A 20,652-nucleotide genomic window follows, 5' to 3' on the forward strand; every position below is an offset into this window, starting at 1 on the left:
TTATCATCGTAACAACATATTTCTACTTTTAAACAATGTTACTGCACAAGTTAACATTTGCACAATCACCACTATCACTTAAAATTTTGCTGTTTTAATATTTATTATTCACTTTGTAAAATTTATTCACTATTCCACCGATCAATTAGAATAACATTTATTTTCTATTGGATAACCAAAACAAACTATGCAAATGAAAAAACAAAACAAAAGTGTCAAAAATGGCCGCACGCACGAACAAAACAAGAAAGAAATAAAAATGACAGCTCAGGCTGGTGCGGACAGAATAAAAAAACGCATGGTGAAAACCTAATCTGATTTTTCTAGAGGAACACCAACTTGTTTCAACGCCATGTAGAAACTCTACAGTGCGCCCTCTTGTATATCTATCTATCTCAGGCATGCTTAACCAACGAAACGATATCATTTCGTTACGATAATCAACGTTAATAAACGAAACGAAGTCATTTCGTTTCGTTTATTAACGTTAAGATCGTCAAATTAACGAAATGATTTCGTTTCGTTTTCTGCCATATCAAAACGAAATCAAATCGTTTATGTTGATTATTAATTTCAAACTATGCTGGCAAAGCTGATTGATGGCGGAGTCATTAAAGGTGAAAGCATTAGCCAAGCTGATTGCAACTTTTCTCATGAATTTTGACAGTACGAACATTTCTCAGAGTATTTTTGACATTACCACCAACGAATTACACAAACAAATTACATAGAGTTTGTGTGTGTATGTGCGCTCGTTGTTGCCACCTTACGGCTTCACCATGGCTATAGCATTGCCAGCACAATTCAAACATAAAGTATCACGTTTTCGTTAACGTTTTTAACGTTAACGAAAGCTTTTCGTTTCGGTTAAAAACGAGATACAATTTATCTTGATAATTTCTTTATCGATAATATTTCGAAGTGTTTCAACGGAAACGGTGGAAATTTTTTGATAAACGATTAGCTTAACGTTAAGGTGCATCCCTGATCTATCCTCTTTGATATAAATAAAATAAATGTAAGGCGCAATAACCTCCGAAGAGATTTAAGGCCGAGCTTCTCTTCAAATTTGCGTCGTGCTCCTCTTGATTTTCCCTACAAATTGGCCGGACGGAACCTACATGTTTTATGCCGAGTCCGAACGGCATCTGCAAGGCAGATGAGTTTTCACTGAGAGCTTTTCATGGCAGAAATACACCCGGAGTGCTTGCCAAACACTGCCGAGGGGCGACCCCGCTTAGAAAAATTGTCTTCTAATTTAAAAACCTTATTTCTAAAATTTTGATGTTGCTTTGCCCGGGGTGCGAACCCAGGGCATACGGTGTGGTAGGCGGAGCACGCTACCATCACACCACGGTGGCCGCCATAAGCTATATAGATTGCAGAATATAGATTATACTTTCGCAACATAAAATAGCAAGTTCGTAACTGTCAATAAAAAACAACTTGTGCGAAGAAAAGATTGAAAATGAGGGTACAATGAGAGAGATTAAAAGGTTTGCATATTTGTACATACATACATTACCTATTTAAAAAGTGTGTCGCCAATTCGATCTGATTAGACGCTTCCATGGTACGTACTTATTTCAGAAAGTCGTTAGAACTAGTGTCAATAGAACTAGAATATGTATGTAACTTAACTACTAATCAAAATTAAACATTAACGGGCCGATTGTGAGTGTTACCGGTAAAATAGTCCCCAGAACATTATGTAACCGAAAATCGTTTCCAGTTCTTTTATTCGCGATTCTGGCCAAAGTGGTAATGCTGTCATCATCGAAAAACTCACCAACGTCTGTGGTGAAATTTAAAAGTTGGTTTTCTTCGCTTTATCCATGGCGGAACGATACAAAGTGGCAGCATGCGACAGCTGAATATAAACTTTTTTATTTGATTTGATACATCAACTTGCGGCGCAGTTCGATTTTGACATTCGTCCATCGAATTTACAAAAACAAAGTACATAGAATTTTTATTTATGTTTGTAGGTATGTCACCATGCAGCCACCTTGTATGGTTCCGCCATGGCTTTTCCGAAAATGTGTCACTCGTAGATACGAGGTTAACAAATAAACGAAACGATGTGTATATATGTACATACATGCATAAGATTTTACATAGTTATATTGTAATTTATTCTGTGAAATTACATAATGTAAACAAATATATAATATATAGCAAGAGGCAAACCTATTTTACTATTATCTTTACTTATTTGCGCTTACAATTCTTTATTTTTCAGTTTTGCCTTTTTCTAAACAACAGCTGTTGTTTGGTTATTTCGATGTAACCACCTACTTTTGTGGTTAAAAAATTATCCGGCTACTTTCGCGGATAGAATACCAAAAGGGTGTAAAAGTTTCCGCATTATTTCGTTACCGGGGTAAAGAATGTTGTTACCACACTAGAATCGGGGCGTTAGAGGGATATACGAAATATGCTCTTCGAAAATGCAGTTCTGCTTATCGCACACTTAGATCAAAACTGCGATCAACTCAATAAAAATCTCAATGATCAGAAAACGGGAAAAACTGTCTGCCTGCCCCATATGCGCCAATGCAATTTTTATTATACCCAGCTGTACTTGTACACAGGATATTATAACTTTGATTAGACAACGGTTGGTTGTACAGGTATAAAGGAATCGAGATAGATATAGACTTCCATATATCAAAATCATCAGTATCGAAAAAAAATTTGATTCAGCCATGTCCGTCTGTCAGTCTGTCCGTCTGTCCGTTAACACGATAACTTAAGTAAATATATAATAGAGCTTATCCGGATACGGATAGAGATTTAACATGCAAATGCAACAACAATGTGATGACTTTTAATGTTGCGTATTTGCCATGCCGTAGCAAATGCATATCAATATAGGTACTAATTTGTTTGCGTTTTGTGTAAAATATACTAAAATAATTTGCAAATGCAACGGTGCTAGACTATTTGCACAAAATCTTGAACTCCCTAACTTAGGGAGCATAAGGGTACTTTTTGGTACTTTTCGTAATTTCTGCCCCATTTTAACAGATAAAAGCTTCGAATTTCAAACAATGCTTACATATATTACAAAAAATGTTGTATAAAAAAATCGTAGAGATCGGTCATATATATAACTTATATCACATGTTTGCAACGCATCAACAAAAACGGTTTTTGAGGTTGCGTATTTGCCATGACGTAGAAAATGCAAAGCCGTATATACTTTTTTGGAGAATGCAATGCTAAATATCTATTGCTTTTGGAATGCAATCCACAAAGCATGTTTTTTTATCCAAATTGTGTGGTATATTTACAGGCGCGCATTAACAGAGCCTAGTTACATTAGATTTAGATTTAACTTTTGGCCGACTACCGATGTAGTAGGGTGCTTTGCAGCATTCTATGGCGCAGAGCCCTTCTGTGAACTCACACAGGCATAAACTATGGAAACCACAAATAACTGGGAAATAAAGCAGTTCAGTTCAAATATTTTATACTCTCAGCAACGAAAGTATTGGCCAAACTCATTAATCTAAGCAGAGAAGACCTACGATCTCTCACTGGGTACTAAACGATGCACTCTAATTATCTTAATTTATATCACCTTAAATAAATGAATACAAGACGCTATAGCCTCTGAACAGATTTTAGACCGAGCAGCTCTTCCAATTTGCGTCATGGTCCTTTTTAATTTTTGCAACAAATTGGCGGAACGGGACCTATATATTTTATGCCGACTCCGAACGGCATCTGCAATACAAAAGAGTTTTCACCGAGAAGCTTTTCATGGCAGATATACACTCGGAGTGCTTGCCAAACTACTGCCGAGGAGCGACCACGCTTATAAATGTTTACTTCTAATTTAAAAAAAAAACTTGCTTCTAAAATTATGATATTGCTTTGCCCGGCGCGTGAACCCAGTATCCTCGGTGCGGTATGCGCAGTACGCTACCACCACACCACGGCGGCCGCCAGCACCTAAGTAAGTTAAATCTATCCAATACACAAATCTGTCACCTTTGTGAGCTGGAGGATGAAACACCGATTCGCATTCTCAGCGAATGCGTCGCTCTAGTAAGGCAGAAACTCTCCCATCTAGGTGGCTTGATTCCTCGCGCCTGTGTGATATAGAGTAAAAAGCCTGAAGAGATACTTAAATATATTAAAAGCCCCCACGTACTGTTATATGCTGAAAGTTCAAGCACAATAGATCTTAATAAAGGTCGCAGTCCGGCGAGGCCTAGTAATAATAACTTTTGTGGATTTATTGAAGATTAATGCAAGTGTAAACATGCTCTGAATAAAATGAATTGATTGTACATTTGATTAATTTCAACTTACAGTGTTTGGTTTCAATAACTGCAAAAAGCGAAATAAAATTCCAAATTTATTTCTTATTTAAGTTTAGTTTATTTGTATATATTGTATAGAGTTATACACTCTTGCATTATGTAAGTACAATTATTATATATATATATGTATATATATTTATTTATTATCTTTCCATAGTTTCTGCAAACTATATTTCTATAGATTTATATATGCTTACTGCTATCGATTCTTCGATATCCAGTTTATTGTGTTACGACTTGAGTAAGTGTTATCGCTCGTACAAATTATTAATAAGCTTTAAAAGTATTTTTCAGTATAAATAGTAAAAGTATAAAATAATTTTAGTTTCCTTTTTTTCTAATATGTATCATTGTATGAAAATCATAAATTATAGAAAATGTTAAAAAAGTAAAATTGTTGTTTTGAAGGTAATGTAGTAATTTTGCAATTTTATTCTGGTGTTAGCTGTTTTAAGTATGTATAAAGCTGTTCGTAGATGTTATCAAATTGATAGTTTTCGTTATTTTTTACATTTTTAATACCATTTGCTACACGCACGGATGTCTGTAAATATGTTTGTAATTGTCATTAACTTTAACAAATATTCAACAACTGCATTATATTTATTTACAAAATGCGTATACAATGATTCTTTAGATATAGTTTATTTTTACCTTTTTTGCTTTCTTTTTTAAATGTTTCGAATACCTTTTCTGAGTTAACAGCTACCGAAAAATTTTTGTTTTTTATTGATTTATTTTTATTCATTAAGTAGTTTTTATTTTTGGCTGGCAATAATTAGAAGTGAAATTGTATTTTTGTTTTGTGGGTCATAAATTTATTTTGTTTGTATTTTTCTTCTTTTTATTAAATTTGCCTCAACAAGTCGCCGTTTACACACAAAAAGTTTGGTTGCTGATTATCGGCAACTTTTCTTTAAGAGTTGTGTATCATATTGACACACGGCAATTCTTTCTAAGCAACAATTTGGCATTTTATTCCAATTCTTGCCAAAAACTTGTTTTATTTATTGAAAATTTTAAAAATTATTGTGAAGTATTTAAAATTTCATTAAAAATTATTTGTGTATAAAATCAATAAAAAGTTCTCCATTAAAACAGAATATTTACAAAACCAAAATTTGGGAACAGAAGAAAGACAGCACAAAGCAAGTTGCCGAGCACAATCAACTTGGTGACCGCCCGCTTTCCTCGTCATCACTCTTCCCAAGTAACGAGTTTCAGCAACAAAAATATTAAGGGCTAATTAAACTTCCTTAACCCTAACGCCATAGTCGTAACCATACCCATATCCGTAACCATTGTGATCGATTAATGGTGCCTTAACCTAAAAATCGTGAAAATTTCATAAAAATGAAGAAAACGCAAAAAATTACAAACATATTCCACAAAAAACAAGTCTCTTAGTTATAACATATCCAAACCAATGAAAAAAATTTACAAAAAGTTATTAAATTCACCAACACTAATATTTTTAGGTTGTGGATATGGCTAGAAACCAAAACCCAATTGGTTGGCTATGGTATCGTTGCGTTAGCGTTATGGTATGACACCATTAATCGATTACATTGATTTCCATAAGATAGGTTCGATCAGCTGTTTTATCTGGTTATGGTTATGGTTATATGGTTATGTCACCTTTAATTGGCCCTTTAACTCTAACGCCATAGTAATAACTATACCCGTATCCATAACCAATTCCAATGTGATCGATTAATGGTGCCTTAACTTAAAAATCGCGAAAAGTTCATAAAAATTAAGAAAACGCAAACAATTACAAACATATTCCACAAAAAATAAGTCGCTTGGTCATAACGTATTCAAGACAATGAATAAAATCTTCAAAAATTCACCAACTCAAATATTTTTAGGTTATGGATATGGCGAGAAACCAAAAACCAATTGTTTGGCTTTGGTATGGTTATGGCGTTAGCGTTATGGTATGGCACCATTAATCGATTATAATCCTCGTGTTCCAATGAAACATGAGCCAGATACGTTTCATTCGAACACGAGGATTGATTTCCATAAGGTAGGTTTGATCAGCTGTTTTATCTGGTTATGGTTATAAGTCACCATTAATTGGCCCTTTAGTGTGTAAACAGCCACTAATAGCTGTGTTTTTTTTTTTTTTGATTTGATTTGTGTTTTGTTTAATTTCATATACATATGCTTGTAAGTTTTAAAATACAATAAATTCAAATGTAAATTTTAATTCTTGTACACTACCGTAAAATCTTCTTTTTGATGTATATATAAATATGTATGTGTGTATGTTTTGGGGTATTTTATCGTGTACACGTGTGGGGAATTCAGTCAGTTGTGTCTTGGTTTAAGGTTTTGAAATTATTTACATTTAAATATATATATATTTAAAATAATTGAAAAATCTTTGTTGTTTGTGTTTCTTTTTCAAACATAGTTATATAGATCTTGTTTTTTATTATTAAATATGTATATACATTGACACTGTTACCTTAACAATTTGCTATATACATAAAAAAATAATATTCCTCATATGAAAAGTACAACATATATGCATTGTACTTAAGAAAAATTTTGAAACTAATTGTTTCTAACTAGTTTTTGTATGAAATAAATTTAAAGTGTAGTGGATTGTTGCGTAAAATCATGTTTTTGTATTTGCTATGTTTCATAAGCCACATTTTACCCACATAACTTTTATAAATGTATGCATATCCATATACATATGTATGTATAAAGAAATATTTTCTCACGCGAATATTTTTAATCTAATTTTGTTTTATTGACTATACATTTTTTTAATGCAGCATTTTATTTTCTAAATTGACACAGATATCAGTAGTTGATCACAAAGCGTATGATAGTTTACAGAATAAAGAAAACATTTTAAATACTTGCTCGCACTATTACAAAAAATATATATACTATATATATGTGAAAAAATATATATGAGAAAAAATCGTTAATTATTTCAATGAAGGAAATCACCTACGAGCATTTTGATATATTTTTACATAGATATATATATATAAAATATTTTTTTTCTTTATAAATGCTCAAAATATTATGAAATACTACTTTGTCTATGAAATTCTAATGTAAAATACATACATGTTCGTTTCATTAATTTACTTTGATGATTTGGTATAAATATATGTTGGTATATGTATATATATACTATTATTTTTTTTCGTTTTGTAGACACACAATTTGTAGCGTCCTCCGTTAATTGGGCAGCTCTATGCAGGCTTTTTTACACCCTGCACTAGCTTTTCCTAAAATTATGACGCATTTATTTTGAATTTATATAATTAACATTAATGGGCTACACATATACATTCGTACAATTTAAATATTTTTTTCAATGTTAGATGTTAGCCAATTATGGTAAGAAAATGGGCAAAGATTTGCTGTTAAAGTTACACAACCGATAAAAAAATTTATAGCGCTATGCTTGGGATTAGTAAATAATCGTTATCGATTGCATAACAACTTTTTCTTAACATTCTAAGCTCTCTAAAGCTGCTTTTGTAGGGCCGGCCATAATTTTTATGTTATATCTGAATATACATATATTTATGTGTTTAAAATTTAAGAATTTAATAAAAATTTATTATATTATGAAAATATATATGCTTTTTATTTAATACTCATGTTTATGATTATGCTGTTGAAATAAAGTTTTTTTTTTCATATTATATAAATATTTATTTTCTTTGAGGGAAAATGTGGCTTTATTATCTTTAACTAATGTAAAAACGGGTTAAGTGTTTTTTTTTTTTCATTTTTATTAAAACTGTACCTTTTTTTGGTAATAATTTACAACAAGGGTCGAATGCCCACACCCGTCCAAAAATGTAGCGAGACGTGTCATTGAATTTTAAGTCGTTCAAAAGATATTCATGAAAAACCTACCACAGGCGCCTCCGAAAGGGGGGATAAGTTGTATTTTTGCGCAGAACACCTATATGCACTGGCATTGGCGGCCTTTGGCCGCGAGTGTAAAAAGCTAGCCGGCCGTGGGATCAAAATTAAATCCATGCAAAACCCCTTTGTACACAATTTTCTTCTCTGTGTACTGAAAACTGTCACGTTTTCCTTCTCCGCCTTCGGATTATTAATATTAAGGTCAAAACGCATCGTATGATATCTCTCCCGATTTTTTGGATGCATATTAGCACCTGTTGTAAATTATTACCATTTTTTGGTTATGTGGTTCCTTTTTAAAATGTAGGGCGCAAGATATAAAAAAGAAAATCCTGCACGAAGCTGGTGTGAAAATATTATCAGATTTATGCCTGAAATGTCATAACTCAGCGAGCATACTTTTCAGGATATTTGGATCAAATGAAACTCCTGAAAAATTTGCACAATATATGTACATAAGTTACATAGTAAATAGACTTTGGCATGAATTAGATTAAAGGGGAATAAAAAAAGCCCATGGGGCGGCTGTGAAAACTATCGACGGACAAATTTGTCTAGGAGATGATAAGATGGCAGCTTCCTGCATATAAATTTCGTTCACCTCGCCTTACGTTACCACACGCATTAATTTCGCTATTCAATGGTAGGTCATTATGAAGTTACTTATAAACGAACTTATAACGTTGAGAATGTATGCGTGCTTGATTGGGTGCTTGAATGTGGATTTGACTTAATTAAGCCTCATACAAACACCTCCAAGCGAAATACATGAGCGTTTTAGCAGGGAGGTTGATCACATCACTCCAGAGGTTGGAGGCTTCAGTGTTTCCCGGCCAATTATAAATTATGTTTTTCGGGGAATTTTTATCATCTCCATGGGCCCGAGAAAAATCCCATCCCTTTTTGCAAGAATGAAACAAAGTCAATTGATAATGCGTACTCAGATTGGCCTTCTGTAATTAAAAGGCAACAAAATAAGTTAATTTTGAAAAATTAACATATATTTTATTCTTATCTAGATTAACTGAAAATACCCACAAGTATGTTTCATAAATTTTTATCCCAAAGTGGTTTTCCAAAGCCGAGGAACGGTTTTGGGAAGCATTTGATTCGATTTTGTCGTTTTACCTCGCGCTGTGAAAAGAGTCTTAAAGTGCGGGCACACTAAGCGACGCGACACAAAATATTCGCGGCATTTTTGCTTAAGACGGCCCATACATGACACAAAAGCCATGCGCAAATATAAAACGACGAAATTTGTGAAAATTAAAATTTTGACATACACGGCTCAAAAACACTGCGCAATATTCATTTTTAAAGAAGCGCAGCAAATGAAACATGTGCTTTAATTGTATAAAAAAAGGCACTAATTGTATAAAAACCGCTATTTATTTTCCACAGTGCTGGTAATTCACGGTATAAGTCGAAAAACTCGCACCAGAAGCGTTTATTTTCCATTTTATTTATAATATATATATTTTAATTGCATGACCAGCTCAACTCATTGCAGCACTGCGGAATATTCATATTTCAACTAGCGCAATAAATGAAACATTTGTTCTAATTGTATAAACGGTTATTATGTCTTATTTAATTTGTGTGAATTCCTGTTACAAGCTAGATATGGTCATTATGCCGTCGATATTAACATTTTTAAGCAATAATGACTGATGTTGTATTATCAGAAACCACAGGAAAACTGTGTAACATGCACCACACACGAAGAAAAAAGCATGTGCAATATTTGCAGACATGCGTTAATATGCAAAAATTGTCTTGATTTTAGCGCAGTTCTCTGCGCAAATAGCGCAACCAGTGCACCCAACGGGCAAATCCTTGTGCAAATTGGTAATTGGCACAAGGATACTTGAGCCGTGTAATTGGCGTATAATTGGTCAACTTGGTCGTGTCGTCAGACTATCGCTATGTGTCGTTTTAACCGTAGAACGCATAACCGGGAACCCGTGTGTCCTGTTGCAAATTTAAACTACTTTAGTGAGAGATCCACTGTCACTAGAGTGTTGAACCTTATAATATAGGAAACTACAGTATTTCCGTATCGTTTAAGTCAATATTTGTAGGTTTCAGTTGAGGGGTTCCCCAGATATAAGTTTCCAAAGTCGACACCTACGTGAGCGTATAACCGAGTACCCGTGTACCCATCAAATATCAAAAAATACGATTGTTTTAATATGCAATATTTATAGCGGATTGTAAAAATATATTAGAAAACATGAATCTTAAAATAAAAAATATTGTATTTTGTAGACATATACTAATTTTTCTGCTCGCAAACGGTGCAGGTACAATTTGTCAGCGAATGTACCAGGTACGTTGGTTTTTTGCACATGCTGCATGCTTTTCGCGTTTTCCTTCTTCGTCTGGAGGTTTCAGTATAACATAGGTAGCAGGCTCCAGTTACTGGTTTTTTCGAGTTTGTCGCAGTAAGTAAGTAACTCACTGCTCATCACACAATCTGTAATAATTTTTACTTATGAATATTGTTACTGTGCATTTGTAACGGTAAAAACTTTTAAGTGGACACACGGGTACCCCCGTTATGCGTTTGCGTGTATTTTTTGGTTATGCGTTCTACGGTTAATATTAAATTTTTATCGATATCTGGATCACTGTTCATTGGAAGGTGAGGCTTAGCTTTAAGGCGACTAACTCAACTTCTTGCACCAAATAAAGCTTCGCCCATTACATAAAATTAGTAAATGTTGTTTTTTTTCAAAGCAAGCACTCGCGTTTTTAATACAATTTTTAAATGATAAGTATCAAAACTAGACTAATAATTTTATACATACGGCCCCTTATGCGATTAAGAGTTGTATGAATATTTATTTTGGGACGTACTTGTAGTCAAAATTAAGTAGATACTTAAATAACGTAACAGTTTAAGAAAACAACTGTACCTTAATTTAAGCACTTGCTTCATCTTTATCATGAATACGCCACGTTGTATCTATTTTAGGCTCGGATGAAGTTAATATTTTATGTACTTTATTGATATTAGTTTTTTTTTTGTAATTGAAGTATGGGGCTGTGACCAATTGTTGTATTATGAATATAAAAAAAAATTCAATGCATTTTGTATATAGCATTTAGTGGTATTTTGAACTTAAATTATATTTAATGATACAAATTTTTTTGAATTTTAATGGCGCAAAGTTCATGAAATATATATAAATAGGCATTCATATGTAGGTATGTTTTTAAAATTTAGTTGATATAATATTTTCTTTATAAAATTTAAATTCATAAATGCTTTTATTTTTGTTCGATTTTCATTCATAATTTATTTATTTACTTATTGATAGTTCTTGTTACAATTCTGGCACAAAGTTGACATTTTCCTAGCAGTAATTTTTAATAGTGTGTCATTAAAATGACTGTTATTTACGGACAGATGTTACGAAAATGTCAATAGTTCCGAAATTGCTAATTTACTAGTAATTGAGTTAAGTTCATAGTGTGATTTTTTTTAATAGAAAAAATTATGACTAATTTATAAATAGGGAAGAGATTGACAAAAATTTTAATTGATGAGATTTAGTTAGTTAAAAGTGTTTTTGTTTGTTTGTTATTTTACAATAGCTAATACAAGGTTACTCCTTTCTTGTTTATGCTTATTTCATTTACATTTTAAAAGTTATTTTAATATTTATAGCAAGGAATTTGATTCCCTGCACAATTGTTCATATACAATAGACTTTTAGTTTCTCACTCTCATCACACACTTTTTAGTTTTTAAAACATGACAAATGGTTGAGAGTTTGGTATGACATTCACATACGTACATAGATGTGCTTCTGCGATACCACTCTAGGTTCCTACTTATATTTTTTTGCAATATGGTCCACATGTACCAAGGAAAAATTCAACACCAGCTGGTGTTATTCCATCAGCTGATTGCTTCTTCTTGATATACTAGAAAGTCAATTCAAAAGAAGGCATAGAATCTCGAAAATGTTTTGCAATCCCGGGATTTCGGGTTTTGAAAATAAAAATCCTGGGATCCCGTTATTTTTCGGCACTATCCAGAGACTAATTTTTGTATTTTGATTCAAAAATAATGATGTAGCGTTAATGCATACGAGTAGTAAAACATAAATATTTATTCAGTCCAATGTTTTAAAAGTTATCCAAGACAAATTTTATGAACTAATGAAACATTTTTTTCGTTTCAAACAAAAATTAATAATCTGTCATGTACACTTTAACACAAGTGTTACATATGAAAGTGCAGCCAATTCAAAGCACTTCTTTATTTTAAAAAATACCTCCATCATATTAAAGCAAATGAAGTTTCAACTGAAAGACAAGACTAGATTGCTTTTAAATGTATGAAAACATTTATTTGAAGCACTTTTTAATTTATAATTTATTTAATAATTTGGGAAAAACTTAAAACGTGACATCAGGACGGACAAGGCGACAGCTGATTCGATTATACCTTGTAAATCTCTTCAAAGCCTTTTCTCCCGTGAGTGGGATTTAAACCCGCACTCCTACGATGGTTGAAGTATTAAACGCATTCAGCCACGTCATTCCTTAGTTGTTGTAAACTTTGCCTTCCTTGCATATTTTATTCTTTTTGCACACTACATACTGTAACGAATTTTGGGAAATTCCGCTTATTTGAAAGCTTCTGCTAACGTTCGAATCGCTAACCTATTGAATAAATCACTACGATATTCAGTATTGTAAACTGGACTTTATTTAGTTTACTTTGGGAGTAGTACTTTACAATTATACTTCATAACCAATAGCGTGCTTAAGTCAAACTGATTAGTCATTCCTCAGCTTGTGCTGCTTTTATACTCTCTGTTGCCATGTCCGCATATTTCTACTTAGGTCTAGATGTTTCGCCTTCTAGAACTGCTGTATCTCCTGCTTGATAACTGGGTTACATATATGCGTGTGTATGTGTGAGTTACAACTTCGGCTGATTAATACATCTGTGGGTGTGAGGTATCTCTTCGTTGCCTTGTACATAAGTGTGGCTAGCTTTAAAGTGTACATGTACATAAGAGTGACTGCTCATTCTTATGTACATGGCTGATTCATTCCCGCAGCGGGTTAGGGGTTTGAATATATCCGCGGTAGGTATGCCTGTCGTAAGAGGCGACTAAAATACCGGATTTAAGGGCTTTGTGTAGCGCAGCCCTTTCAGGTTGCCAGCGCAATACATAGCTTCTCCAAACCCAATTGTTAACTTTACCTATCCGTGGCGAATCATATTTCATTAACAGCCGAGGCTCTGGTGACCCCGAACTCCTCATGTATGTAGGGGGTGGGAGGGCGGGATGGCCTAGAAGGTCGCATGTGGTCATAACAAATCGTTCCCGAGATGATCGGGCTTGGTACCGGAACGTACCGGATCTGCATCCGGCAAAGGGCCACCAACATCGATAACACTCCCCGAGGCTTTCGGAGAGTGTCTTTATTGCTACAATAACAACAACAGTGGCTGCTTCATGTTTTTGTTGTTGCGTGATTATTAACTAGCCTAGTAATGTCAACATTCGCCACAATACTTTGTATGTGTTAAAGTTATGCTTGCTGGTAAGACGGTTTCAAAGAAACTGGTATTGTTTTTGTTTCAAACTTGGAATATGCCAAGGAAATCCCGAAATTTTTATATATATGTATAATTATATGTATAATTCCGGGGATTTCGAGATGGCAAAATCGAGGGAGAGTACCGAGATTCCCGGGACTTTACGTCTTAGTGGTGATATTTAGTTTTGCGACTCATAGTCACTAGTGATTATTATCAGAAAGCAAAACCAATCACAAACTTTGTCGCTAAGTTTTCTTATCGATGCGAAATCATTCTGAAACTTGTTACAGAATATACCTATCTGCTGGACTACAATTTATGACTTGATTTAATTTTTGCAAATAAATTTCATCAGCACTAAAAAATTCCTAAACACTGGCTTTTTCAAACATTCAATTCTGTCCTACAATTCTTATATTCAATTTATAAAAAAAACCTCTTTCATTTTTACTTGAATTATACTATAGTAATTGGCCTTGTCATACTGAATACCTTTTTCAAAGACTTAGAACTAAGAAAAAAGTTCTTACGAGCTCAGTTGTTTTTTTTTTAACTTGATGCTCTTCCTCTTTCTTCTTTCCCCCTTCCTCACGCTATAAACGCATTTACATTTCTTGTTCATATATACTACAATTTTGCTTCATAACGGCGCTGCACTTTGACCTTCTCTGTGAATCCTTTGTGTAGTACATTTTACTTCTTGTTCTTCTTTTGTTTCTTGCTATTCTCCTCGGAAGACTTAGTAGATTCTGCTGAGGTAGCTTTGGGATTGGGTGCAGCACCAACAACAACCTTATAAGAGAGCTTTTTACCGAGTTGTTGTGTTGGTGGTTGTTGTGGTGTGGTATACGTTATATTGTTGGTGGTAGTTGGTGTCGACGTAGTGGTAACCGTAGCTGTGTTGCTCGATGGTGTAACTGGTGTTTCATCTAAGAACAATGGATTTTTCACCTCCATCTCACCCATTGGCTGTGTGTTTTAAAATCAATTAAAAACAATTAAGAAAATATGAATATTATATTTAAATTTTTTTTCAGTGCATCAATAAAAGTACAGGGTGATTCAAGTGTACCGAAGGAATATAACCGACTAAAGGGCCGATTAAACTTCCTTAACCCTAACGCCATAGTCGTAACCATACCCATATCCATAACCATCTGCAATGTGGTCGATTAATGGTGCCTTAACCTAAAAATCGCGAAAATGTCATAAAAATGAAGAAAATGCAAAAAATTACAATCATATTCCACAAAAAATAAGTCTCTTAGTCATAACGTATTCAAAACAAAGAATAAAATCTACAAAAAGTTATTAAATCCACCAACTCAATATTTTTAGGTTATGGATATGGCGAGAAACCAAAAACCAATCGGTTGGCTATGGTATGGTTATGACGTTAGCGTTATGGTATGGCACCATTAATCGATTACATTGATTTCCATAAGGTAGGTTCGATCAGTTGTTTTATCTGGTTATGGTTTTATGGTTATAAGTCACCATTAATTGGCCCTTAAAGAGTCTAAGTCACGCTGCAGTAGGATGACACTTTTTCTCTAGTGACATACACCAACTGCATAAACGCTGAAAGCCTTTGGTCTTATCGGAGCAGGTTGGTGTCTCGTATATAGCCTGTGCTACGATTATACCATGATGGACTAGCAACCACGAAAAGCCCATAGATTACTAATAGTCAAATCTATATCGTACCTACTTTTCTTTTTCGAGTCTTGATAAAGTGAAGAAATCTCCGAGAACCAACTGTTTGACGACTAGAAAATCGAGAAAAGTTATCCTAAAGGCGTCTTCTTTTCTGAAAAAAATATTACCCTTATGTTGCACTCTCAAATTCAATCTTCTGAACTACATAGGTCAGATAGCGCTTTGCAAAACGGCTGAATTTACAGGTAACTCTACTCCCTTTCTAATTCAGTGGGGAATATTTTTTGAGAGGTACACAAAAACTTACGAAAGAGCTAAGGAAAACTTACAGGGTCACATTATATCCAGAAAAGAGAACGCCATAAAATAGCATTCACTCGTCACTGACGAGTCCGTCCCACTTCCTTTATAAACATATAAACATGCATTTTTTGGTTTTATTTGAGTCAAACACACGCCTACACCCAATATGGTGGGGAATGCAACTAGTCATCATGATGGGCTGGTAACAAGATGAACGGCGAATCGGCTGACTAACAATGGATCGGTGACATATAATTGTAAGTTAAAAAGAGATGTCAAAAAACAGGTGGATGTGGGACAGAAACTCGGTGAACAGCTCGTTGATGTCCAGCCGATCGGTGGGATGTATGAATGTGGATCGGTGTCTGGTAAGTTTATGTCTAACCTATTGTGACTAGATATACATAAAAATGTGTATGATGAGCTTCCAACCAATAAAGATCCGGGGTAGGCTACGGCCTTTCCCAGACTTACGTCACTCCTAAGTGTGTTAGTAACCGAAATCACTGATAGTGGTACCTATATGAAGTAGAGGGTTAGAGCAGGAAAAGCGAAGTGCTCTGCTGACAAAAGATTCGTAATTTTCTGCAGCACAGACTCCAAAGACCAGACTAAACATGAGTATTCAAGTAAGTTTTTATTTATATCGCATCACGGTGGTTTTTAATGTGATAACCCTATCCCTGCCAAAATTGTTCCTTAATTTTTTTATTCGAAACTTTCTGTCTCTATTGGGGTCCATTTACTCGAGACTTAAACTAATAGTTATAAGATTTGTGTTTATGATATTTGATTAACCCTGTATATGAAACGAAAGCAAAACTTTCAGGCAACACTCACCGGTGCTAGACCAGGACACTCGTATACAGTATAATCACCCTCTTCATTCTCCTCATCATCACTCTCCACATCCGACATGCCGCAGCTGCCTTCCGCCGCCTGACGATTCTCCATCGCAATAATTTGTTGTTTCTGGTGTTGATAGTGATACATTTGTGCGCTTTGCGCTAATTTGCGATCACCCGAAGGTGAGATATCCTTATTGGGTCCAGTTACGCCATAAGCCGGATATTCAACATCCGCTGCTGCCTTAGATTTGCGCTGTAATCTGTCACGGCAGACGAGAGAAGGAAACGAAATGAGTAAAAGAACAAGCTTGCAGGCATCAACAAAGATCTTTAGCTTATACTTACGTGTACCAAGCGATGCCAAGCGCTATCATTCCCACCGTTACGGCCGCACTCACACCCGCTATCAAAGCTACCAAATACATGCCCATATCACCATCCACTCCCAAATGCTGACGTACAACTAGATTGTCAGCAGCATCATTGCCGCTCAATGCTGCTGACATATCACCGGCACCGCCAATAGCCGCCGATTTACCTTCCTTTTGTAGCTTGTCATAGAGCGCGATTTTGGTGTGTCGACTGTTATCATTCGTCGTATCGGGCTTCATTGCCGCTACTACATTAGCACCAGCGACTGCTGCTGCTGCAGCCACGCTTTGCGGTTTGATGCGATGAAAGGTGGCCGCATTTGTATCACCCAGTTTTGATGTTTCAACTGGTGCTGGCGCAAGCACAGGTGACTTTGTAGCCATGTCGGGTGCAACGCTAACGGTTTCGCTATTCGTTGCTAAAATTGCGCCAGTAACAGCATTACCTGCTGCAGCAGCAGCATCTCCGGCTGAAGCTGAAGCTACCTTAGTGCCGAAATTCTGCGATTCAGCAGGTACAAACTCCTGATAGTCGTCCAAAGCACGCGAATCCAACTCATCACTATTGCCCTCATCATTTTCGATGCTGTTTTGCTGCTCTGCAAAGAATCGTGGATCGGCTGGACCCACCGCAAAAGGTATGCGTTCACGTAATATGCCTCCATTCGCAATATCCCCCATTTTCGGTGGTGGATATTTGTAACTAAAAAGTCCATACGAGTCGACATATTGATTGCCATTTAAATTGTTGTTGCCATTGCTGAGGATGTTGTTGTTGTTCGCATCGAAATTTTTATAACTATTATATTGATATCGATTGGCATCATAAGTGTCACCATCCTCATCAATTTCCGACGATCCCGATACATCCTCCCCCATATTCTCTTCATTATCTTCCGCATGTTCGGCGGCCAACAGCTGCAATCGTTGACTCAAACGTTCACGTTGCATATGGATACGTTCCAATTGTTGTTCTATTGTTTGTTGTAGCCGACGACGTGCATTCTCCTCCATAAGTTGGGACAAATAATCCGACGATACATCTAAAGGTTGTTGCAAATATTGGCGTAACGGTTTACGACGAAGCCCTATAAGAAAAAATATGAAAGAAAGAGACAACAAGAAATTACAAAGTGTTGACATTAAGTAATTGGTCTATAACGGTAATGTAATGAAATACCACTACAATAACTAAATACTACAAAGAATGCGGAAATGAAAAGCTTGTTAAAGGGGTCACCAGCTTGGGGGTTTCTATTTCTGTTTGTTCTTTTTTGCATAATGAAACATTCTACATTAAATGTCGGAATTGTTTTCTTTGGGGCTCATTCATCCATAATTTGATATGCAAAATGTCGCTCCGCGTTTTTCTTTTGAATTCGTTTAGTTTTAATTTGCCTTTGAACTTTCCTATTTCATGGAAAATGTATACATATGTACCTGTGTGGGCGGCTTAAGTGTACAGTAACCCTTATATAAAGGGCAAATTAAACTTCCTTAACCCTGACGCCATAGTCGTAACTATACCCATATCCATAACCATCTCCAATGTGATCGATTAATTGTGCCTTAACTTAAAAATTCTGAAACTTTTATAAAAATGAAGAAAACGCAAAAAATTATAAACATATTCCACAAAAAATAAGTCGCTTAGTCATAACGTATTCAAAACAATGAATAAAATCTACAAAAAGTTATTAAGGTCACCAACTCAAATATATTTAGGTAATGGATATGGCGAAAAACCATAAACCAATTGGTTGGCTATGGTATGGTTATGGCGTTAGCGTTATGGTATGGCACCATTAATCGATTACATTGATTTTCATAAGGTAGGTTCGATCAGCTGTTTTATCTGGTTATGGTTTTATGGTTATAAAAAAAAAATAAATAAATGTAAGGCGCGATAACCTCCGAAGAGATTTTAAGCCGAGCTTCTCTTCCAATTTGCGTCGTGCTCCTTTTAATTTTTCCTACAAATTGGCGGGACAGGACCTACTTGTTTTATGCCGACTCCGAACGGCATCTGCAAGGCAGATGAGTTTTCGCTGAGAGCTTTTCATGGCAGAAATACAATCGGAGTGCTTACCAAACACTGCCGAGGGGCGACACCGCTTAGAAAAATTGTCTTCTAATTGAAAAAACTTATTTCTAAAATTTTGATGTTGCTTTTCCCGGGGCGTGAACCCAGCATCTTCGGTGTGGTTGGCGGAGCACGCTACCATCACGGTTTTATGGTTATAAGTTACCATTAATTGGCCCTTAAGAGGTCTTACGTCAAAACTATTTCTTCTCAAAGTTGCAAGAGGGCACATAAGCTATAGTTATTGAGGAAGGGGTTGGTTGGTGAGCAACGATATCATTTCGAATAAGACCAATTTCGACACTGGATAAATTCTCCGGAGATAAAAGTAAGTCGAGACCCAAATACATTTGTCTTGTTCTGGCAATAGCTAGGCAGTATAGCTGGTAACCTATCACCATTCTTAGATCAACCTTGATGTACCCCATGATTTCGACAGGTCATTTGTCGGGTAGAAGGTTCTGTCTACCCTGGAAAAGGTAAAGGTGGTGTCTGCCACCCCAGCGGCTTGAGAAGGTTAATGGCAAGAAAAGCCTGTAGTAAAAAGCCACTGAAGTTAACCTATCCAAAGCTTCAAGAAACAAAAAACCCTTTCCGCTGCGGTCGTGCTAGTCCCAGAAGATGACAGTACCGGCGAGTACCGAATAATTGCGAGCACCGTAACAGCACTATATGACATCACATCCAACGCATCCTTAAATATACAGTAATAATTGAGCAGGTTAAAATTTCGCCTTTAAATCGAAAGATCGATTGCGATCCTGACAAAACTACTCCATCAACCTACCTTTCCAACTTTCACCCCAATCCCTTCTAGAGGGAATGACTTTTTTTAAATTTTGCACAGGAGGAAATTGTCGAGACACAATGTTTTGTCTTTCTTGCAATGACGTAAAGAATGTTGGAGGATATTACAAAACATGATCAACGATGGCACCGCTGAACCTCACTCTAATTATTAATCAAAAGTGTGTTTATCATGATACTGAATGCCAAGTTAGGTGTGTTTCTTCGCGCTTTGTTGTTCTGACATTAAACTATTACTCTCAGTGCCCAATGCGTTCTACTAGGCCTGTATCACTAACAGCACAATATTGTCAAATACATCGACCCACGCGCATCTTAGTGAAACTTTTTGTGGTGGGTATTTTACTCCCTTCGGCCTCCGAAAACGTTTAATATTTCAAGCCTTTAGTTGTCAGAAAGTTACATACATAAAATCTATTGAAAGATTCTAGATCTCGTATGAATTTTGTAACTATTTCGACAGTTGCGCCACCCAGCGGAATTTTTCTTCTTTTACTGAATTGTTTTGGTTCTCTGAACTATATGTGGGTTTGCAAATTTGCAGCTCAATGCGAGGTATCTTAAAACTTGATCGTAAGATTCCCCTATTTTGGGCGCCACCTATGGGAGTGTTTCCCCTTGTTTTATGCATTGTCATTCTATTGTCAAATACGCTTGCGGTATAAAGCTGCAGACATTGGTGCTTTATCGGTAACCTTATAACAGCTGATTTGACCAACCTTATGAGAATCAATGCAATCGATTATTGGTGCCGCTAAAGTCGTAA

General features: G+C 35.4%; 1 protein-coding gene across 1 annotated transcript in view; it reads right to left on the reverse strand.

Moving 5' to 3' along the window:
- Positions 1 to 4,368: 4,368 nt before the first annotated feature.
- The window catches only part of LOC137245383 (uncharacterized), a 47,456-nt gene continuing 31,172 nt past the window's right edge, over positions 4,369 to 20,652 (reverse strand). Inside the window, exons 2-4 of the mRNA XM_067775945.1 lie at positions 16,971 to 18,084; positions 16,618 to 16,885; positions 4,369 to 14,784 (exon numbers count right to left, since the gene is read on the reverse strand). Coding sequence (XP_067632046.1) covers positions 14,509 to 14,784; positions 16,618 to 16,885; positions 16,971 to 18,084 — 1,658 coding nt within the window. The 3' untranslated portion in view covers positions 4,369 to 14,508. The remainder of the gene's footprint in view (positions 14,785 to 16,617; positions 16,886 to 16,970; positions 18,085 to 20,652) is intronic.

The sequence above is a fragment of the Eurosta solidaginis genome, chromosome 3, assembly GCF_040869045.1.
Source record: "Eurosta solidaginis isolate ZX-2024a chromosome 3, ASM4086904v1, whole genome shotgun sequence".
Taxonomy (NCBI): domain Eukaryota; kingdom Metazoa; phylum Arthropoda; class Insecta; order Diptera; family Tephritidae; genus Eurosta; species Eurosta solidaginis.